Genomic DNA, 19317 nt, shown 5'->3' with positions numbered 1-19317 from the left:
GCTTTGGAGAATCTTAGCCGCGGTGCGTGTCGGGCCGAAGTGCCCTCCACATTCCAACTTGTGGCAATGCCTCATCACCGAGTCCATCTCATCTTCCGGAACACACCGACGAATGATTTGATCCGCACATTGCCGATAGAGAATCGGCTCTTCCCAATAGTACCTTCGAACATCCGAGAGAAACTTCTTCTTTTGGTACGACTTGAGGTCTTCCGGAATCACCTCGCCGACTAAATAGTTGACATAATCGGCATACCATGGTAATGCGACTCCTTGAACCGCCATGAGTTTTTCGTCGTGGAATAAGTCGTCAATGGGATTGGCACGATCGTGGACGTGCTCAAAGGTCTCGAGACGAGACAGATGGTCGGCTACCAAGTTCTCCGTTCCTTTATTGTCCTTGATCTCCACATCAAATTCTTGAAGCAAGAGAACCCACCGAATAAGCCGAGGCTTGGCATCTTTCTTCGTCATTAAATATCGTATCGCGGCGTGATCGGTGTAAACTACCACCTTGTTTCCGATGACGTACGGCCGGAACTTGTCGAAGGCATACACCACGGCTAAGAGCTCCTTTTCGGTGGTGGTGTAGTTGAGTTGAGCTTCGTTGAGAGTTCGGCTTGCGTAGTAGATGGTGTGGAAGACCTTGTCCTTCCTTTGACCGAGAACCGCTCCAACCGCGAAATCACTCGCGTCACACATCAACTCAAAGGGCAAGTCCCAATCCGGGGCGGTGATGATCGGGGCCGTGCTTAACATCTTCTTTAGAGTGTTGAAGGCTTCTAAACACACCAAAGTGAAGACAAACTTCGCGTCCTTCTCGAGCAAGCCACAAAGAGGCTTAGTGATCTTTGAAAAATCTTTGATGAAGCGCCTATAGAAACCCGCATGGCCGAGAAAGCTTCGAACTCCCTTCACCGATATTGGAGGAGGTAACTTAGAAATCGTCTCTATCTTGGCTCGGTCAACCTCAAATCCTTGCGCCGAGATTCGATGACCCAACACAATGCCTTCTTTCACCATAAAGTGACACTTCTCCCAATTTAGCACAAGGTTTGTCTCCACGCACCTCGCAAGCACCATGGACAAATGTTCAAGGCATTGGTCAAAATCGGAACCAAACACCGAGAAATCGTCCATGAATACCTCGATGGTACGCTCCACCATGTCGGAGAAGATAGCCATCATGCATCGTTGGAAAGTTGTCGGTGCATTGCATAGTCCAAATGGCATTCTCCGGAAAGCAAATGTGCCATAGGGACACGTGAAAGTGGTCTTCTCTTGATCTTCGGGGTCGATGGCGATTTGATTGTATCCGGAGTAGCCGTCAAGGAAGCAATAATAGTTGTGGCCGGCAAGGCGGTCGAGCATTTGGTCGATGAAAGGCAACGGGAAGTGGTCCTTTCGGGTCGCGTTGTTGAGCTTTCGATAATCCATGCAAATGCGGTGACCGGTCACGGTCCGAGTCAGAATGAGTTCGTTGTTGGAGTTCTTCACCACCGTTATGCCTCCTTTCTTTGGCACACATTGAACCGGACTAACCCAAGGGCTATCGGAGATGGCGTAGATGACTCCGGCGTCAAGCCACTTTAAAATTTCCTTCCTCACCACTTCTTTCATCGCCGGGTTAAGTCGCTGTTGATGCTCGACCGAGGGGCGGTGACCGTCTTCCATGTGGATTCGGTGCGTGCAATAGATGAACTAATGTCCTTGATGTCGGACAAAGTCCATCCTATAGCGGTCTTGTGACTTCGCAAAACCTCCAAAAGTTTATTTTCCTCCACCTTGCTCAAGTGCGCGGAAATGATCACCGGGAGTGTAGACTCGTCTCCCAAGTAGGAGTATCGGAGATGTGATGGTAACTCCTTTAGCTCGAGGTCGGGTGCCTTCTCGATTGACGGAAGGACTCGTGGTGGTCTCTCCCCCAAACTCTCAAAGTACTTCTTCCAGTTAGGCTCAAAGCTATCCATGTACCTTGCCTCATCTAAAGCTTCACATTTCAACAAGTCATTAGAAAAATCCATTGAGTTTAGAAGGCATACCTATAGTGAATCGGTGGATTGGTGAGCGTAGTCGTTGATGATGGAGTTACACATGTCGACGCGGAACACATCGTCGCTAGCTCGCGGGTATTTCACCGAGTTGAAGACGTTGAAATGAGCTTCTTCGCCATTGACTCGCAACTTCAATTCTCCTTTTTGCACATCGATGAGCGCACCGGTGGTCGCTAAGAATGGTCTCTCGCGGCAATTCTCCTCTCGACCGGGCATCGATCGTTCACTTGGGCCATCTTCTCAAGTAGTGCAAATGCATCGGTGGTGGTGTTGTCGAGAAGTGAGCCTCCCGATGCGGTGTTGACTCGGTCTTGAGTCGTGGCCATAAGCCCGCTATAGAAGATTTGTAGTTGCACCCACTCCGCTATACCGTGGCCCGGACACTTCCGAATCATGTCCTTGAAGCGAGCCCACGCTTCGTAAAGGGACTCTCCGTCGAATTGTCCAAAGTTATGGATTTCATTTCTCCTCCGGGTCATCTTCTCAAAAGTGAAGAATCGCGAGATGAACTTCGAGCATAAGTCATCCCATGTGGTGATTGAACCCGGAGCAAGAGAGGATAACCACCCATGTGCGCGGTCTCGGATGGAGAACGGGAAAAGTCGGAGACACACGGCTTCCTTGGACAAATGAGGGAGGTTGAACGTGTTGCAAATTCGCAAAAAATTGTTGATGTGGTCTTGCGGATCTTCGGAGGGGGAACCGGCGAATTGATTATTTTGCACCATGTGAATGATCGAGGTTTTAATCTCGAAATTCGGGTTCCCTTCCATCTCCGGAATTCGTATCGCCGATTGATGCTCGTCAAAAGTGGGTTGACCATAGTCGAGTATGGTCCTTAGTTCTTCCACTTGTTCTCCGTTTCGACGAGCACGATGTTGTGCTTCATTGTCTCCTTCCATGGCGGCTCGCCTTGCCTCCGCTCGGTTTCGTCGACAAGTCCGTTCGATCTCGTGATTGATAGGAATGAGCGGAGGGTTACGTCGTCGCATGCACCTTTAAAACTAAGAAGCACACAATAAGCACAATAATAACAAGCAAACTCAAAAATTAAACTAGATAATTCAATCGAAAATAGAACCGTAGTCCCCGGCAACGGCACCAAAAACTTGATGGGAATTTTCTTAACTAAAGAAAAATTCTACACGACGCAAGCGAACGTGTCGTCAAGTAATAGAGTGCAAAAGCACGGATATCGATCCCAGAAGGACTCTAGACTATTTCCGAAATAAACTCACTAGCTTTCTTTTTCGAGTTATGAAAATGAAAAATGGGGGTTTTTTGTTGTTTTGAGAACAAGATGAAATGTAAACAAGAGTGAAAGCAATATTTAAACACAAGTTAAAAGGAATGGGCACGATTTCGTTATTTCATCGAGTCGGTCGGTCAAGATACGATTCTAAGCTCGGGTTTAGAGTGTTAACACTTAGTCTCAATCCCTCCTATAACATTCACTAATCTCTCTCGAGTCTTTAGGAATCTAGCTATGTGTCGAACTTACACCTCTCGGTTTGGGTTCTATTAAAACACAAAACCGCATTTAGCCCGGGATTTCAATCAACTACAACTACCCCTAGTCTTTCTATAGCTCTAGGAAGGTTAAAGATGGGATGGGTCGAGCTCACTCGTTTATTACCTCTCGGTGTCTAAACTTGTTTAAGATTCACTAACTAGGTAGCTACTCTAGTAAGCGCTAACACGCACCCATACCCATAGAATTTCACTCTCAACCCAACCATGAAGCACCAATCTAATCCAAATGATTGACCAACCAACTCAACTACTCAACTACATCGCACCCCAAATCTATTTAGCTACTCATAATTAAGAATAAACAAAGTAAAATTGAAATAAGTAAAAGAAACAAAACAATAAAGAAACAAGACATTGAATGCTAATCTCAACAACCAAATAAAGCTTTCATTAACTCAAGCACTACTTCAATATTCCACTTAGATAAAACAATAAAGTAATCACAATATTCAATGCTCAATAGATAAGAGTAGTCAACAAAAACTCAAATAGAATGCTTGAAAGCTTAAAATATGTCTAACAAAGCAATAAGTAGAGTAAATAAATAAAGAACAATAAATAAGAGAGATAGAGTTAAGGATGAACAAATGGAGGTGATGAGGATGATGGAGGTTGTCACTTCTCCTTCTTCTTCTTCACTCCCAAGCTCAAGAACAAAATGAGTGTCAAACCCTAGCTTTCTCTCTCTCACTTTCTCTCTCAAGTTTTCAAAACCAAAGTAAAAAAAGTGTCTTCTTGTCAAAACTCCTTTTTCTTCTTTGAATAAGTGTATATGAGGGTTTAGGAGAGGTTTTCGGAGCGAAAATGGACCCTTGGATGAGATCCAAGGGCCAAAAATGATTTAAAAGACGAGCTCCAAAATGCTGAAAAAGCAACTGGAGCGGCGCGCCACATAACAGGCGCGCCGCGCCACTCGTGAATTTCTGAAGGCGCGTCGCGCCTCTCTTGCGCGTTGCCCGCTCGAGCTCTCGGGTGTAAATTTAGTCACCAGGCCGCGGCGCGCCATTCAATAGGCGCGGCGCGCCAACCTTGAAACGCTGACTTCTTGTTGACCGTCGTTGACTTTTGTTGACTTTACTTCAAAAGGCCATAACTTCCTCGATTTAGCTCCGATTCAACCCGTTTTCGCACCACAGCCTTCTCTCACTCTCTTTATCCTGAAAACATAATAAAACTACAAAATAACATCAAAAACACTAAGAACAAGTTCCGATTCTTATCTAAGAGTCATAGATAAGTGTGAATGAATCTCACTTATCAATTAGCACTTATGATAGCCACATAATAACTTCATGACAAATATGTCCTTAAGTCACAAACCTTATTCTAAATTATCCTACATCAATTTTGACTTAATTAATTAATAATGGCCCAACACATTTATTTAATGACATTAGTAGTCCCAAAATTATTCTAACAATCTCCCACTGGACTACATATGTATAAAATAAATGTGTCAATCTTAGAGCGCATAAAATGTTTGTCATTATCATGATGTGACATATTACAATCTCGTCCATCAATTACATCAATATAGGATCAAAGTTGTTTTCGTTGTATCAATCACAACTAAACATGTCAGTGGTCACATACGTCAATATAATCAAATGACATAGATCAATCATGAATATGTGGTGGATAAAAATTATATGCGAGGTGTTCTATTCATATCAATTTTATCCGATCCTACTTTAAAGAGATCAAGCTATATCCTGAATATGCAGAGTGTAATAAACTAATAGCATAAATTTGATCAGAAACAATAAATATGTGTGTTTACAAATAAACACAATCAAACATAAAGCACACAACATAAATAAAACAAATAAACAAACTCCCACCGAATCTAGATATCCTGAAGCTCTACAACACCCATATGAGAAGTGTGTTCGTGAAAAACCTTTGGTGCTAGACCCTTTGTAAGAGAGTCCGCTATCAAGGAGTTTGTTCCTAAATGCTCTATGTAAATCTGTCCACTTTGCACTCTTTCCTTAACAACTAAGAACTTGATGTCAATATGTTTCAACTTCGTCGATCTCCTGTTGTTGTTGGAACACATTACGGCTGATTTATTGTCACAATTTAACTTCAGCGGCCTTTCAATTCCTTCCACAATACATAGCACCGTGACAAAATTCCTCAGCCATATACCATGGTTGGATGTCTCATAACATGCTACGAATTCTGCTGCCATGGTGGATGAAGTTATAAGAGTTTGTTTTACACTCTTCCATGATATAGCTCCACCACCCAACAGATAGACATAGCCTGATGTGGATCTCCTACTATCTTGGCATCCCGCAAAATCGGAGTCAGAATAACCAATGATCTCCAAATGGTCTGACCTCCTATATGTGAGCATGTGATCTTTTGTTCTTTTCAAGTACCTCATGACCCGTTTGGCTGCATTCAATGATCCATACCCGGATTGCTTAAGTATCTGCCTAAAACTCCAACAATATACGTAATATCCGGACGCGTACAAACCTGAGCATACATAAGACTCCCAATTGTCGAAGCATAGGGTATCTTATCCATTTCTTGAATCTCAAGATTTTCTTTTGGGCATTGATCGAGACTAAATTTGTCTCCTTTAGCGACAGGGGTGTCTCCTGGTTTACAATCATACATGCCAATCTTTTAAGCACTTTATCGATGTAGCTCTTTTGTGATAATCCAAGTAAACCTCGAGAACGTTCTCGATAAATCTGGATTCCTAATACAAAAGAGGCATCATCAAGATCTTTCATCTCAAAATGATTTGATAGAAATTTATTGGTTTCATGCAACATGCATTTATCGTTGATGGCAAGTAGTATGTCATCGACATACAAAACCATGAACATATGTTTAGTTCCATTGAACTTGTGATACACACAATCATCAACAACATTGCTCTCAAAACCATACGAGAGAATCACTTGATGAAATTTGTGGTACCATTGACGGGAAGCTTGCTTTAGTCCATAAATGGATTTTGTCAATTTGCAAACCATCTTTTTTTGGTCTCCCAACACAAAATTTTCAGGTTGCACCATATAGATTGTTTCTTCAATGTATCCATTGAGAAACGCCTTCTTGACATCCATTTGATGGAGTTCCATATCAAAATATGCAACAAGTGCCATGATTGTCCGAAAAGAGTCTTTTGATGAAACTGGAGAAAATGTCTCTTTAAATTCAATCCCTTTCTTTTGAGCATAACCTTTTGCTACAAGACGAGCCTTATACATCTCCACAATACCCTTCGAATCCCTTTTGGTTTTAAAAATCCATTTGCAACCAATAGGTTTCTTTCCTTCAGGCAATGGGACAAGTTCCCAAACTTTATTGTCTTGCATAGACTTATACTCTTCATTCATCGCTTCAATCCACTTTACAGAGTTTGTATCATTCATGGAATTTTGGAAGTTGACAGGGTCATCTTCCATCACACTACAACCATCCTCATTTTCAAGAAGAAAAACTATGTGGTCATCTGGTATAACATTTCTACTTTCTCTAGTGGATCGCCGCAAAGGCACTTGATCTTGAGATTGTTGAGTTTGTACCTCATGTGGTTGAATGACAATGTCTTGTTGCTTTTGATTGATGACAGGAACATAATCCTGAACATAATCAAAAGTAACTGGAATAGGAATCAAACTTTCCTCTGTAGAAATTGTTGAGTCCGAATCCTCATGAAAGACAAAGTCTTTTTCTTTATTTCTACCACCAAACTCAATATCCTCAAAGAAGTTGCAGTTCCCATCTCAAAGATTGTCTTAACTTTAGGATCATAAAACTTATACCCTCATGATCGTTCAGGGTACCCAATAAAGTAGCTGCTTACTGTTTTGGGATCCAATTTCTTTACTCGGCCTATAAGGCCTTGCTTCAGCAGGACAACCCCAAATATGCAAATGCTTTAAACTAGGCTTTCGACCGGTCCAAAGCTCATAAGGTATTTTGGAAGCTGCTTTAGTCCGTACCCTATTTAAAATGTAGGTTGCGGTCTTAAGTGCCACTCCCCAGAGTGATTCTGGTAAGGTTGAATGACTAATCATACTCCTTACCATATCCTTAAGAGTCCGGTTTCGTCTTTCAGCAACACCATTCATTCTGGGCGACCCAGGCATAGTGTACTGTGGGATGATACCACATTCATCTAGGTATCTGGCAAAAGGTCCCGGACGTTGTTCACCTGAGACGTCATATCTATAACAGTATTCACCACCATGGTCAGATTTGACTTTATTTATACTTTTTTTGAGTTGGTTTTCAACTTCGGCTTTAAATGATTTGAACACATCCAATACTTGGGACTTTTCATGAATAAGAAAAATGTATGCATATCTTGAATAGTCGTCTATGAATGATACAAAATATTGTTGACCATTCCAAGAAGGAGTAGGAAATGGTCCAACAATGTCCGTATGTATCAACTCTAAGACGTCTGTTTCCCTTAGTGCACCTATTTTCTTCTTTATAGTCTGTTGATACATGCAACATATACATCAAAGTCTGAAAAATCAATTTGATCCAAAATTCCTTCGGAAACAAGCCTTTCAATTCTATTTCTAGAAATGTGACCTAATCGCTTGTGCCATAAAGAACTTGAATTCTAATTGCTTAATTTGCGCTTAGTACCATGTGATTCCATATTCAATGTTTCCTTTTAAGAAGCAACAGTTTCAAGCATATAAAGATTGTCATAAATAAGAAGTGAACCGGTCCCAACAACTTTAGAATTAATAGATAAACTGAACACATTGTCTTGAAATGAACAACAATATCCTAATTTGTCCAAATAAGAAGCAGAAACCAAATTCTGTCTAAACGACGGTACAACAAAAGTATCTATTAAATCCAAATAATAACCATTACTTAATAACAATCTAAAATGCCCAATTGCTTCCATATCTACCGAATTGCCATCACCAACATAGATGCGTCTCTCGGCATCACTTGGCCTTCGGTAGCTCAGGAAACCATGCATCGAAACACTTATATTAGAAGTAGCACCAGAATCTAACCATCGTGTTTCTAGGTACTGAAGCCAAATTAACCTCAGAACAGACTAAAGCAAGAAATGTACATTTCTTCTTACGCCATATGCGATACTTCGAACATTCCTTCTTCTCGTGTCCATGCTTCTTGCAAAAGAAACAACCCTCCGGAAGTTCCTCTAGGGCTTGTTTCTTTAGTGATGGACCTTTATCTTTAGCAGCCTCATTTTTCCTCTTGAGATTCTTATTTTTAGAGGTACTTGCCAAATGAGCACTTTCAGTCTTATCTTGCTTCAATCTTTCCTCCTCTTGAACACAAAATGAAATGAGCTCGTTAAGAGACCATTTCTCTTTCTGGCAGTTATAACTGACCTGAAATTGACTTAATGTAATTAGGAGGGATAGATATAAGGACCAAATGGACAAGCAAGTCGTCCGATAACTCAAGTTTCAGTCCTTTCAGCTTTGAAGCAATATGAGACATTTCCATAATGTACTCCCTTATGTTTTCATTGCCCTTGAACTTCATTGAAATAAGCCTTTTTAAAAGCGTGCTCGTTTAAGCCTTATCGCTCTTTTCAAAGCGCTTTTTAATTTCGACAAGAAAATCTTTGGCATTGGTGATATTTACAGACACCGCACCCCTAAAAGCTTCAGGTATGCCACGCTTGATGATCATAAGACTCATTCGGTTATAACGGTCTCAGTTATCATAGATCCGCCTATCATCGGCGGAACTAGCATCCGTAAGAGAAGCCGACTTATTCATTCTAAACGATAAGTCAACATCCATGCAGCCAAGAACAATCATCATGTTCTCCTTCCAATCCTTAAAGTTGTTACCATTAAGGACCGAAACTTAATCGGGATTAGCAGATACGGTAGCAACAGCTGAAATAGAACAGTACAATCACATAAACATACATACACATAAATTTAACCTTAATAAGCAATAAAATTCAAATAATGGTAAATCTCATCTCAAGATACCTAATGCACCATCAATATCAAGTCTTTGGACAATAATATTAACTACTAATGGTATTCTTGTTGTAGTGATCAAACACTAACAATAAGGCTTGTAAAAAATTAACCTATCTTTGGATCGATCAATTATGCACAAAAGTTTTACAAGTGTTACATGTTTATCCTCACAAATGTGTATATGAAATTTGGCTAGTCACAAATCTTCCTTTGGGCCGGCTAGTATCCGCATAAATTAACACATACACAACATCCAAAATTCTTCATAAATAATCTACACAAGAGAGATCACTTTGGCGACATTTTTGTTTCAATTATTTATTAGAAATAATAGATAAATATTTACTTATAATATACCATTAATTTGAATTACTAAAGTTTCATGCCATATATGTGCATTAATATATAACTATGCACTAATGCCTAAATATCAGCACTGACTTAATCCAATAATGCCTACCCCAAAAATATATATTAAATCAATTGCTTAATCTGATATATATGCACACATGTGAAGAATTGTTTTAAAAACACAAATATCATAAATGTTAGGGACTTGTGATTAACGAATAGATTTTGAACACTTGACTTTGAATGAACAAAATCGCAATGCATTGCAAGTGCGCATAATACCAAACCGAATTCAATGCGATAACCACAAAAAAAAAAAAAAAAAAAAAAAAAAAAAAAAAAAAACCCACTAATTCCATATGCGATAAAAATAAGGATAATCGCAAAACACTGTACTTTTCTTTTCAACCAATATCTCAAAAAAGTGTCAACCAGGTATCGCAAATCATAGAATCAATTGTCAAAAGCAAAGAAAGATTCCATCAAGTGTTCATATGATACCGATCCACATGCCAAAAAAAAAAAAAAAAATCTACAGCACTAATACGGTATCAACGAACGATACCCAAATTCTCAAGAATGAATTAGGCATGGCTATGATACCAGTTGTTAGGATTTTAAATCCCTAATTTAATCCTAAATCAATTTAAGAGAACCAAAACTAAAGATCTTAATAGTGGAAGCGTACCTGAATCCATGGATTGCAAACACAAAGAGTTGGATGGTCTTCTTGCAGTTTCCCAGAGTCTAAAGAATTCTTGTTGATTGGGATATAAGAAAAAATAGTACGTACTGCAATTAGGGACTTACCCTGTTATTAATAACTGTCAGACAGTTACTAATAACTATTGCTTATTTCTAATTTGGCCCCTCATCAAATTAGATTAACACTTATGATAGCCACATAATAAATTCATGACAAATATGTCCTTCAGTCACAAACCTTATTCTAAATTAGACCACATCAATTTTGACTTAATTAATAATGATCCAACACATTTATTTAATGACATTAGTAGTCCCAAAATTATTCTAACACTTGTAGCTAAGTGGATTAGTTGGTTAAAAGTGCTTGAGTGATCTCTCGCGACTAATAAATATAAAATCTATTAACTATATTATAAGCAAGAATGTGGTTTTTACGGCTCATAAGGTGCACCAATCAAATTGTAACAAAAGGTATTTGGCTGTCAAATGAAAGAAAGATAAACGTGATTACTGAGTGAATGTCAAGCTGAGATGTGCCACCCAAGTTAATTAAGCCCAATTTTTTTAATTAAACCAACCGCCATCAAATCCTCAGTGATCGGATATTTCTTTTCCCAATTTTTAACACGTCAATTTTAACATTTTATGCTCCTTTAGGTCAGAGTTGATGTTAGTGCGAGAAAACCAGGCATGGTTCAAGCATGACTGATAGAGATCAGAAGGGGACATAATGAATTTTTTCCGGAGCCATCGAAAGACGAGTATTATTATGAAAATCCCAATGGGTCTGATGATGGGTTTTATGACGCTTTTTGTGTTCACCATCTTCTTCTTTTTCTTCTTTATGTCCTTGTTTTTTCGGGTGATGGTCGCATCAAGATTATATTACATACCTTGACAATTTGGACGTAAAATTCGGTTGAAGAATGCCAATCTCGTGCTACTATGCGGTGATCCATCAAACCCGCTCAGCTCATCAGAAAACGTACGTCATGCACGCTCAATCAATCAGCTTTCACGAGATTGCTTCGGGCAAGTATTTGAAGTAGTTTCTCTCTGTTCGCGATGGAATAAAAGGAAGCAAGTTGATATTGACTAATTCAAAATTTGAAACCCAGGCTGCTATGAATATTCTCTTGCTCATAAAATAGAGAGCAACAACCTTGTATTTGTAAAGAAAGTTGTGTGACTTTGTTAAGCATGTCAAGAAGTTTTTCAGTTACTGTGGTTGATTGAAACCATTTTGAAGCCATTTCCATTCCTGGAATAAGATGTTTGTCAGTTACTAATTGAATTTTGGTTTCCAGGTCTTGTGGTTCTTATTTGATTGGTCATAGTCTTATGTACGATAATGGAAGCAGGTTTTAATTGAAATTCTGCTTAGTCACGAAGACAAGATGTCGCACACAATGTATTGACAATGTGTCCGACAACTTGCCTAAACATAGATAATGGATAAATAATAAAGGTGCAATAAATAAAAGACGCACAATATGGTTACCCAGTTCGGTGCAACATCACCTATGTCTGGGGGCACTCTGCCAGTGGAAAGGATTTCACTATATAGTAGTCAATAGTACAAGCAAGGTCTTATATGATTACAATACAAAATCAAGGCCATATAAACTATTACCACAAGTGAATACCTAAACCAGGGACTCCCCCTGAATTTGAGACCCATCTCAATTCAACTCTTCGAGCAAACGCATATACTCGATTGACTTCAGTCTTCAACGCATGTGAAACTTCAATCACGTCAACACAGAACCCAAATCTCACAAACACTCAATCTTTTGGAATAGTGTTTGAGGAATTACACCGCTCTTATCAATACACAAAGCCTCCAATCCTCCGGTCTTGCACGTCTAGGAGCTCTAAGTATTTTGATAAAAGCGTCAAAGCTGCTAAGGGGGGGGGGGGGGGGGGGGGGGGGGGGGGGGGGGGGGGGCGCATGGCTTTTATAGCAGCTGTACAATCCTGGAAGTGTATCTAGGGTTTCCTTACCCATTCTCGCAAGAATATCACGCAATAAAGTCACCAGCGAGGCAATCTGGCAAAACCGAAAACTTGCCAGAAATACTGACTACGCACATGAGGAAGGATGTCTTACCAGAAGCTGGAGCATGAAGACCGACATCTTTCCATACAACTTGCACTAAAAAATAAAGCCAACATATAACGTAACAACATTAATCATAAAGCCAAAATAAAGTCTTTTTTTTGTGCGACTTTTAGGTGCGAAAAGTCGCACCCAAAAGTCATCCGCACCGAAAAACTATATTTGTAGTAGTGTCAATTTTATTTGATATCGAATCACTGTTATTATTTAAACATCACATTAGAGGTCAACGCAAGTTTATTATAATATCCAAGTCCATCTTTTGGAAAAGGTCATCTGCTTTCTCTAATGATTTTATCTCTACATAGCACTCTAACAAAGCACGGTGGATATAATTTAGTCTTGACGATTCAGTGATGGCGTTGAAGTACAACTTTATCTATGTTGTGAGCTTTTGAGATCACATCCAGTTTAGTAGTTGTAGCTCTAGGTGTGAGTTTTAGGTTCATTTTGTCTGTCTTCTAGGTTTATATCTCAAGTTTAAAAGATCTTAACATATCACAATTTCATATGGACAAACATGAAACAGTGAGAACCAAACTATTATCTCTGCGTTGCATATGTTGCAGATGAATACAAGGCCAAATTCATCATAAGATTAAACCATTATCTTCCGCATCTGCGTTGCAACTATATTTTCATGATACAAACAATAAATTACAAAATCTCTTGCCATATTCCAAACATTTTATGCCAAATGCGCTCCGCATTATCTCAGCTATTATGGCAGATAATCCACATTCCAAAATTTTCAAAAATTTGGCGAATGTGTTAGACTTGAGACATTTTTCTATTTGTATTAGGAATCAGATCGGCCTTTGATAAACGTGTATATTATATGCCTTCTATTTCGCAAGTTGGTTCTATGTGGGTGGATAACGTTCATCACGAGATCATTTTAAGAGGGATATCTTGGTACATGGCTGGGACAATAGCACAGATACAATTTGTGATGATCTAAGCCTAAACAAACTCTCCAAAAGTGATATATGTGCTTCATCTTTCCAGAGTCTGGAACAAGTTCTTCAAATGGAATTACCAGGCTTATTTCATCTATTTATCTACAGTTTTCGTTTTCCATATATTTGGTGCATTGTGTTGATATATAACGATGAATTTTATACTTATTTATATATTGTGAAAGCAGACGAGGTAGTGAAAGAGGCCAAGTCAAGTGCGGTATGGAGATGTATGGTTATATGCCTTGTTAAGCTGTGGCTCTCACTGAAGCCCTTCACCTAGCCGCATGGAAATGTTTGGTTATATGCAAAATCTTTTGATCCAAGGTTATTTTTTGGTTTAGGCAATCAAAGCTGAAAAGGGTCACAAAGAAACCCGAAAGTCAACATATATCTTGTCATTTTCATGTGCTAGTAGTATTAGATTAAAATGCGAATTAGGAATTGTATTTTTCATCTAATTATATTGCACGTCTTGTTTGAATATATCATCTCTCCATATTTCTATTTGACAAAATAATCTGATTACCTTAGAATTGAAGATGAAAATTATATCACAATAAACACGTGCGAAGCACGTTTCACAAACTAGTGTTGATTAAGAAATGTCAACCAAAAGAGATTTTATCTTAAAGTTGGCGAGTTTCGCAAACTAGTGTTGATTAAGAAATGTCAACCAAAAGAGATTTTATCTTGAAGTTGGCACTTATAATTATTTAGTTGCTTCATATTTTGTTCTTTTTGAAAACTATAAATAGGTGCAAGGGCTATAAGGAATTCATATTTCTCTAAAAAAAATAGTTTTTTTTTTTCCTTTTAGACCCGAGAAACGTATACGAGTGAGAAGGAAGTTTATTTCACTAATTTAAAGATATATGATATGACATGCATTCCAGATTGTATGTGGAATATAATAAAAAAATAAAAATAAAAACAATTATGTTTGAAATTGAATCGGTCAGCCTCATTTTTGGTACACCATTAGGGAAGTTATGTTATGTATCACCTAGGTGATTATTGCTATAATAATACCTAACAAAGCATGACTTCAAATTTAGACGCGTGAATACAAGCACGCTAATAATATTTAGTCTATAGTGACGGTTCTCCAGTGGTCCTCATCATCGTCAAAAGTCAGACGAAATTATTTGCTCCTTATCATATGTTAATATTTTTTAGAGTAGCTGATTTACATCATTTACTCCCCTGAATACACACACCTATCAAGTGCGATCAAACATATGTCTCTCATGGATCCATTTACCGCTGATGATAATTATTTTTTATATATTTTGCGGATGGATAACAACTAATTTTAGTGTCACGAAATTCACTACTAGGTTGTTATTTTTGTTGTTGTCTTATTTTTTATGTCAAGTTTGTCTCGGCAAGATGTCTTGTAACATGCTCCAGAATATGTTGAGACATATTAGCTGCTGGGTGCAGATTATGTATTTCTGACAAGTTTCTTGTTCCACTAAAATGTTACGCGGTAGACCTTCTACATATATGGTCTCCGCGTGAATGGGTAAGGAAACATTAATTCGACTTCTAAAGGTGTTGACCACTATAAAAGAAAAGGTTTGTGGTCTCCCAACGCATTCAATCATACAATTAAGGTTTTTACAAGACACTATTGGGAAACTATTTGTGTGATGTGTATGGTGTGACTCTGTAGACACTATTCCTCTCTCATAAAGCATTGAGGTGTTATTTTTGGGTTTTGTGATTTCATCAATGAGTATTTACGAGCGTTGACATCGAATATTACTAAACACTTGAGAGAGTGTTTGAAAGTGAAAGTGAGATGAGCTCAGATTCAGGGGGAGCCTGAGTTGAGATTCACGGGTAGTAACAGAAAAAAGGACCTTGAAGTGGGGGTCGTTCATGTAAGAACATTGTGTACTATTGACTACTTTTCATAAAGTGGATTTTCTTTCAACTGAGCTGGGTATGTGGAACTCGAAAGTCACGAGTGTTGCTCATCTAGCTCAAGAATGATCTTCGTTCATTGCGGAGATATGAAAATAAGAAGATGAAAAAAATAGAGCTAAAGGGGCGCAGAAGTAGTGCATCTGACGCGCGCTCCGATGCTTAACATTAGTCTGATTGTTATGGCTGATGTGGGGACACCGATATTCGTAGAAAATAATTTTGGAGATTTATGGCTCAATTTGAGAAGACTGCGGAAACTTCTCGACAACGTTTCAGAGCTCTGTAATCGAGTAGATAGTGTTTAAAAACAGTTATAGTGATCCATCCATGTAGAGGAGTATTTATAACGTGGAGAAGGGCTAAAAAACTCCCCCTACCCGAGTGCATGGCACGCACGAGCGATGGCATTTGGATTTTGAATTAAGTCAGATCCCTAGGATTTTGAATTTTAATGGAAACCATATTCCAGAGAGACTGAGACTGAAGGGAATTACAGTCTGATAGGCTATTATTAAATTAGAGGAGGTGATCTTGATCCAACGACTACAAATATATGATTCTGAACAGCTGTCGTAAATTATTTGCTTGGTCTTCTTTAATTTCATTTCCTTCTTGTTGACCACGTTTTACTTTGGATGAGCTGGCGCATTGAATGATCTCTATGGACTAATAAATTATATTTTGGCACCCAAAGAGAGAGATTAATCCATTTATGAAATTTATATTGCATGTTACGATATTATAAAGCATTTCTGGGAATATAAGAATAAATCCTTTATGGAATACAAAATACATTGGTCTATAATTTCTTAGTGAATCTTGACGTGAATTCCCTTCCCAAATCCTAGAACAGGATTCCGAGATATTTTCCCGGTCTTAATGTTTTCCCACCTACACAATTCAGCATAAACACTCAGACGTCACTTGTAGTCTAGAGGATTTTATTCTCTAGAAATAAAGTATTTTTTTTTAAAGTACCTATATTTTGTGAGCAAGACATGGAAAAAGGTGGCCATGAAAACTCTACTATACTCTGCCCCTGCACATTGTCTCGATCCTCCTCCGAAAGGCAGAAAATTCTTCGAGACAACGTGCGGTTTGAGATCCTATAATATATCCGCCGTGTCAACATAATATATTAGAAAAAATGTTTTAGTGAAAACAGAACATTATTATCCGCCTTAATTTATTGGAAAATGGAAAATAAATTAATCAACCTTCCAACGCCAAGGATTGAACTCAAGAGGCTTCTCGAAAATCTCGTGGTTCAACTGCAGGGAAGAGGTGACAAGCATAATTGTCCACCCTTTTGGAATCGTGAATCCTGAAGAAAAACAATTGAGAATACGTATTTAAGTATTCATTATGAATTGTCCATTAAAAAAGTATATATGAACCTTTCCAATTTTTATGCCGAGCTATGGAGTTAATTAAAAAAAATCATGTGGTACTTATACGTTAATACATAGTAAAATAATGTTTTTTTTTATCTCTTTTCTAAATATTTATATTTTAACATATAGAAAGTCAAGAAGGTATCCGCTCTCTAATTAAAAAAAATATAACAATAAATGTATCAGAGATCAGCATTAGAAATTTAATTACAATGAAAATGGGTTTATTGAAGAATTTATATAATTAATACCTTTTACGTGGATATCTGTTAATGCTCTACGTAGTAGGCCAGGTGCTACATTTCCAAGCCTGAGAGTTTCATTGATAACCTTCCAATGTTTTAAAACAAAAATCAGATTCCAGAGGAATTGACAAGTTGTGAACTTGTGAATAATAATAATAATAATAACAAATAACAATAACTACTAACTTGAAGGGTAAAAGTCATCGATTCGTACTCGTCCCATCGAAGCAAGGAATTCGAATCTCCTCGGTTTTTAAGGATTGTTTCATGCTCAGCCTGGTCAATTAATTAATAAAAAAATTAACTTGTAATTATTTGAAAAATAATACGATAAATTATAAATTAATTGAATAATTAAGCCACCAAAATTTAAAATTTTGCTAAATAGCCCATTATTTGTATATATTATGATGATGACATTTGTTATTTGTGATCTTACCCTCATCTCCTCAACTACCGAAGGGTGGTCCGAGAGTAGCTTGAAAGCCAATGCTAATAAAGCTGAAACCGACTCAAATGTAGCAAATAATCCCCCAAAAATTAATTGCACAACGAAATCCTCAGACAAGAACTTTTCGGTTTCCATGTCCTTACTACTTTGATCGAGAAAATCTTGTTGATGAACTGAGGGCGACACACGTCTCTCCCTAAGCATCTTTCTCAACATAGAAACTATCTTCTTTTGGTCCTACGAGAAAAGTCGAAGCAAAAAAAAAAAAAAAAAAACTAAAAATCGACGAGAAATTTATAATAATTAATGAAAGCCATTTGGCGTTATTTATTTTGAATTTTACCTTTAAGCATTGATGGTAAGCTGTACCGGGAATATCCAAGGGAAAAGACATGAAACCTTTAATGATATTAGCATAAGCCTTGCTCAAATCTTCATTCGAATTTTCAGCGTCGTAACTCATGATTTGCTTTGCGCTGAAATCAAGTACCATCTAAAATGTTTCAACATGGTAAGTTAGTCAAAACAACAAGGACATCATTGATTTTTTTAAAGCCTAATAATCATAGATAATAAGCTTGTAGAATTACTCACAGCCGAAGCGGCTTTTTTTATTTCAACCGAGGGATGACTTGACCATGAAGTTAGGGCTTTGTTGACAGCATGTTCGATATCGGAAAGCAACTTTTCCTTGAGCCTCTTAGTACCGAAATAATTTACGAAAATTCCCCGAATATACTTGTGAACCGCGCCGACTGCGTTTGTCCGCGAAACTCCTTCGTGGGCGAAGATCTTCGAAAATGTGTCTAAATACCAATGCTCAACCAAAGTCCCTTCTTTTTGGAAAAGAAAATTGTTGAATTCTCGATCTACCGTTATTACTATGGGTCGTCCGGCTACACTAGTTTTAAAAATAGGTCCGTACCTGAATTAACAAAAAGATGAATAAAATGCTTAAGAATTCACACACATGATTTCATATCTGGTTAGAGAATCATTATCCACCAAGCTAAATATCATAATATATGGCTACAAAAATGGATAATATTCGAAACAACTCATATTTACCTTTTAACTCTCTTCTTTATGAAAGGATGAAGATCAAGGGAGTAGCTTGGGATGAGGAGGGAGAGAGTTTCTCCAATGAGAGGGAATCCCATGGAGCCAGGTGGCAAAACGCCGTTGGTGAATTTCGGGTTGAAGCATCTCCAAAAGCAGTGGCTAATCCATATTATCACTAATCCCACCACAGCCAACCCAATTGTGTTCATATTCCACATGATATTTTCTGATTCAACAACTTCTGCCTCTGAGAGAGATTTAAATATTGATGATCACCTTCACAGTATATAGTTGGTGTAGAACTTGAGTCATATATATAAGTACAACTGGCTAACTAAACTTATACATGTCTATATATATATATATATATATATAATATTATATGTATCAATGTATGTATATAATATATGTATATATGCGTGTATGCATATCTATATATAGTTTCAGTGTGAAGTGTGAAGGTGGACTTAGCAGCACCGTCCTTATATTTACCTGCTGGTTTCCTTTTTAGAAGAAATTTCTAATCTACTAGGA

The 19317-nt window shown here is 38.0% G+C and overlaps 1 protein-coding gene across 1 annotated transcript; it reads right to left on the bottom strand.

Moving 5' to 3' along the window:
• Nucleotides 1–16328: 16328 nt before the first annotated feature.
• Nucleotides 16329–19099, bottom strand: LOC149389445 (beta-amyrin 16-alpha-hydroxylase CYP87D16-like). Its single transcript, XM_089623869.1, has 9 exons — nucleotides 18790–19099; nucleotides 18316–18646; nucleotides 18065–18214; nucleotides 17710–17958; nucleotides 17457–17546; nucleotides 17277–17355; nucleotides 16849–16955; nucleotides 16610–16737; nucleotides 16329–16522 (listed from the first exon to the last, which is right to left on the bottom strand). The coding sequence occupies exons 1-9, from the start codon at nucleotides 18999–19001 to the stop codon at nucleotides 16441–16443; spliced, it is 1428 nt and encodes a 475-aa protein (XP_089479995.1). The 5' UTR covers nucleotides 19002–19099; the 3' UTR covers nucleotides 16329–16440.
• Between the last annotated feature and the right edge of the window lie 218 nt (nucleotides 19100–19317).

Source organism: Urtica dioica, chromosome 8, assembly GCF_054948205.1.
Source record: "Urtica dioica subsp. dioica isolate 48M chromosome 8, U.dioica_male_clone48M_v1_H2, whole genome shotgun sequence".
Classification (NCBI taxonomy): Eukaryota; Viridiplantae; Streptophyta; class Magnoliopsida; order Rosales; family Urticaceae; genus Urtica; species Urtica dioica.
Note: the sequence above shows the minus strand (reverse complement) of the source record. Positions and strands in the feature narration are given on the sequence as shown.

Excerpts from the sequence above, each read along its gene's own strand:
- LOC149389445 (XM_089623869.1), bottom strand. The coding sequence starts at position 19,001 with ATGTGGAATATGAACACAATTGGGTTGGCTGTGGTGGGATTAGTGATA. Across the intron at positions 17,356-17,456 it reads CGATGACTTTTACCCTTCAA|GTTATCAATGAAACTCTCAG; the intron begins GTTAGTAGTTAT and ends AAACATTGGAAG. Across the intron at positions 16,738-16,848 it reads TCAATCCTTGGCGTTGGAAG|GATCTCAAACCGCACGTTGT; the intron begins GTTGATTAATTT and ends GATATATTATAG.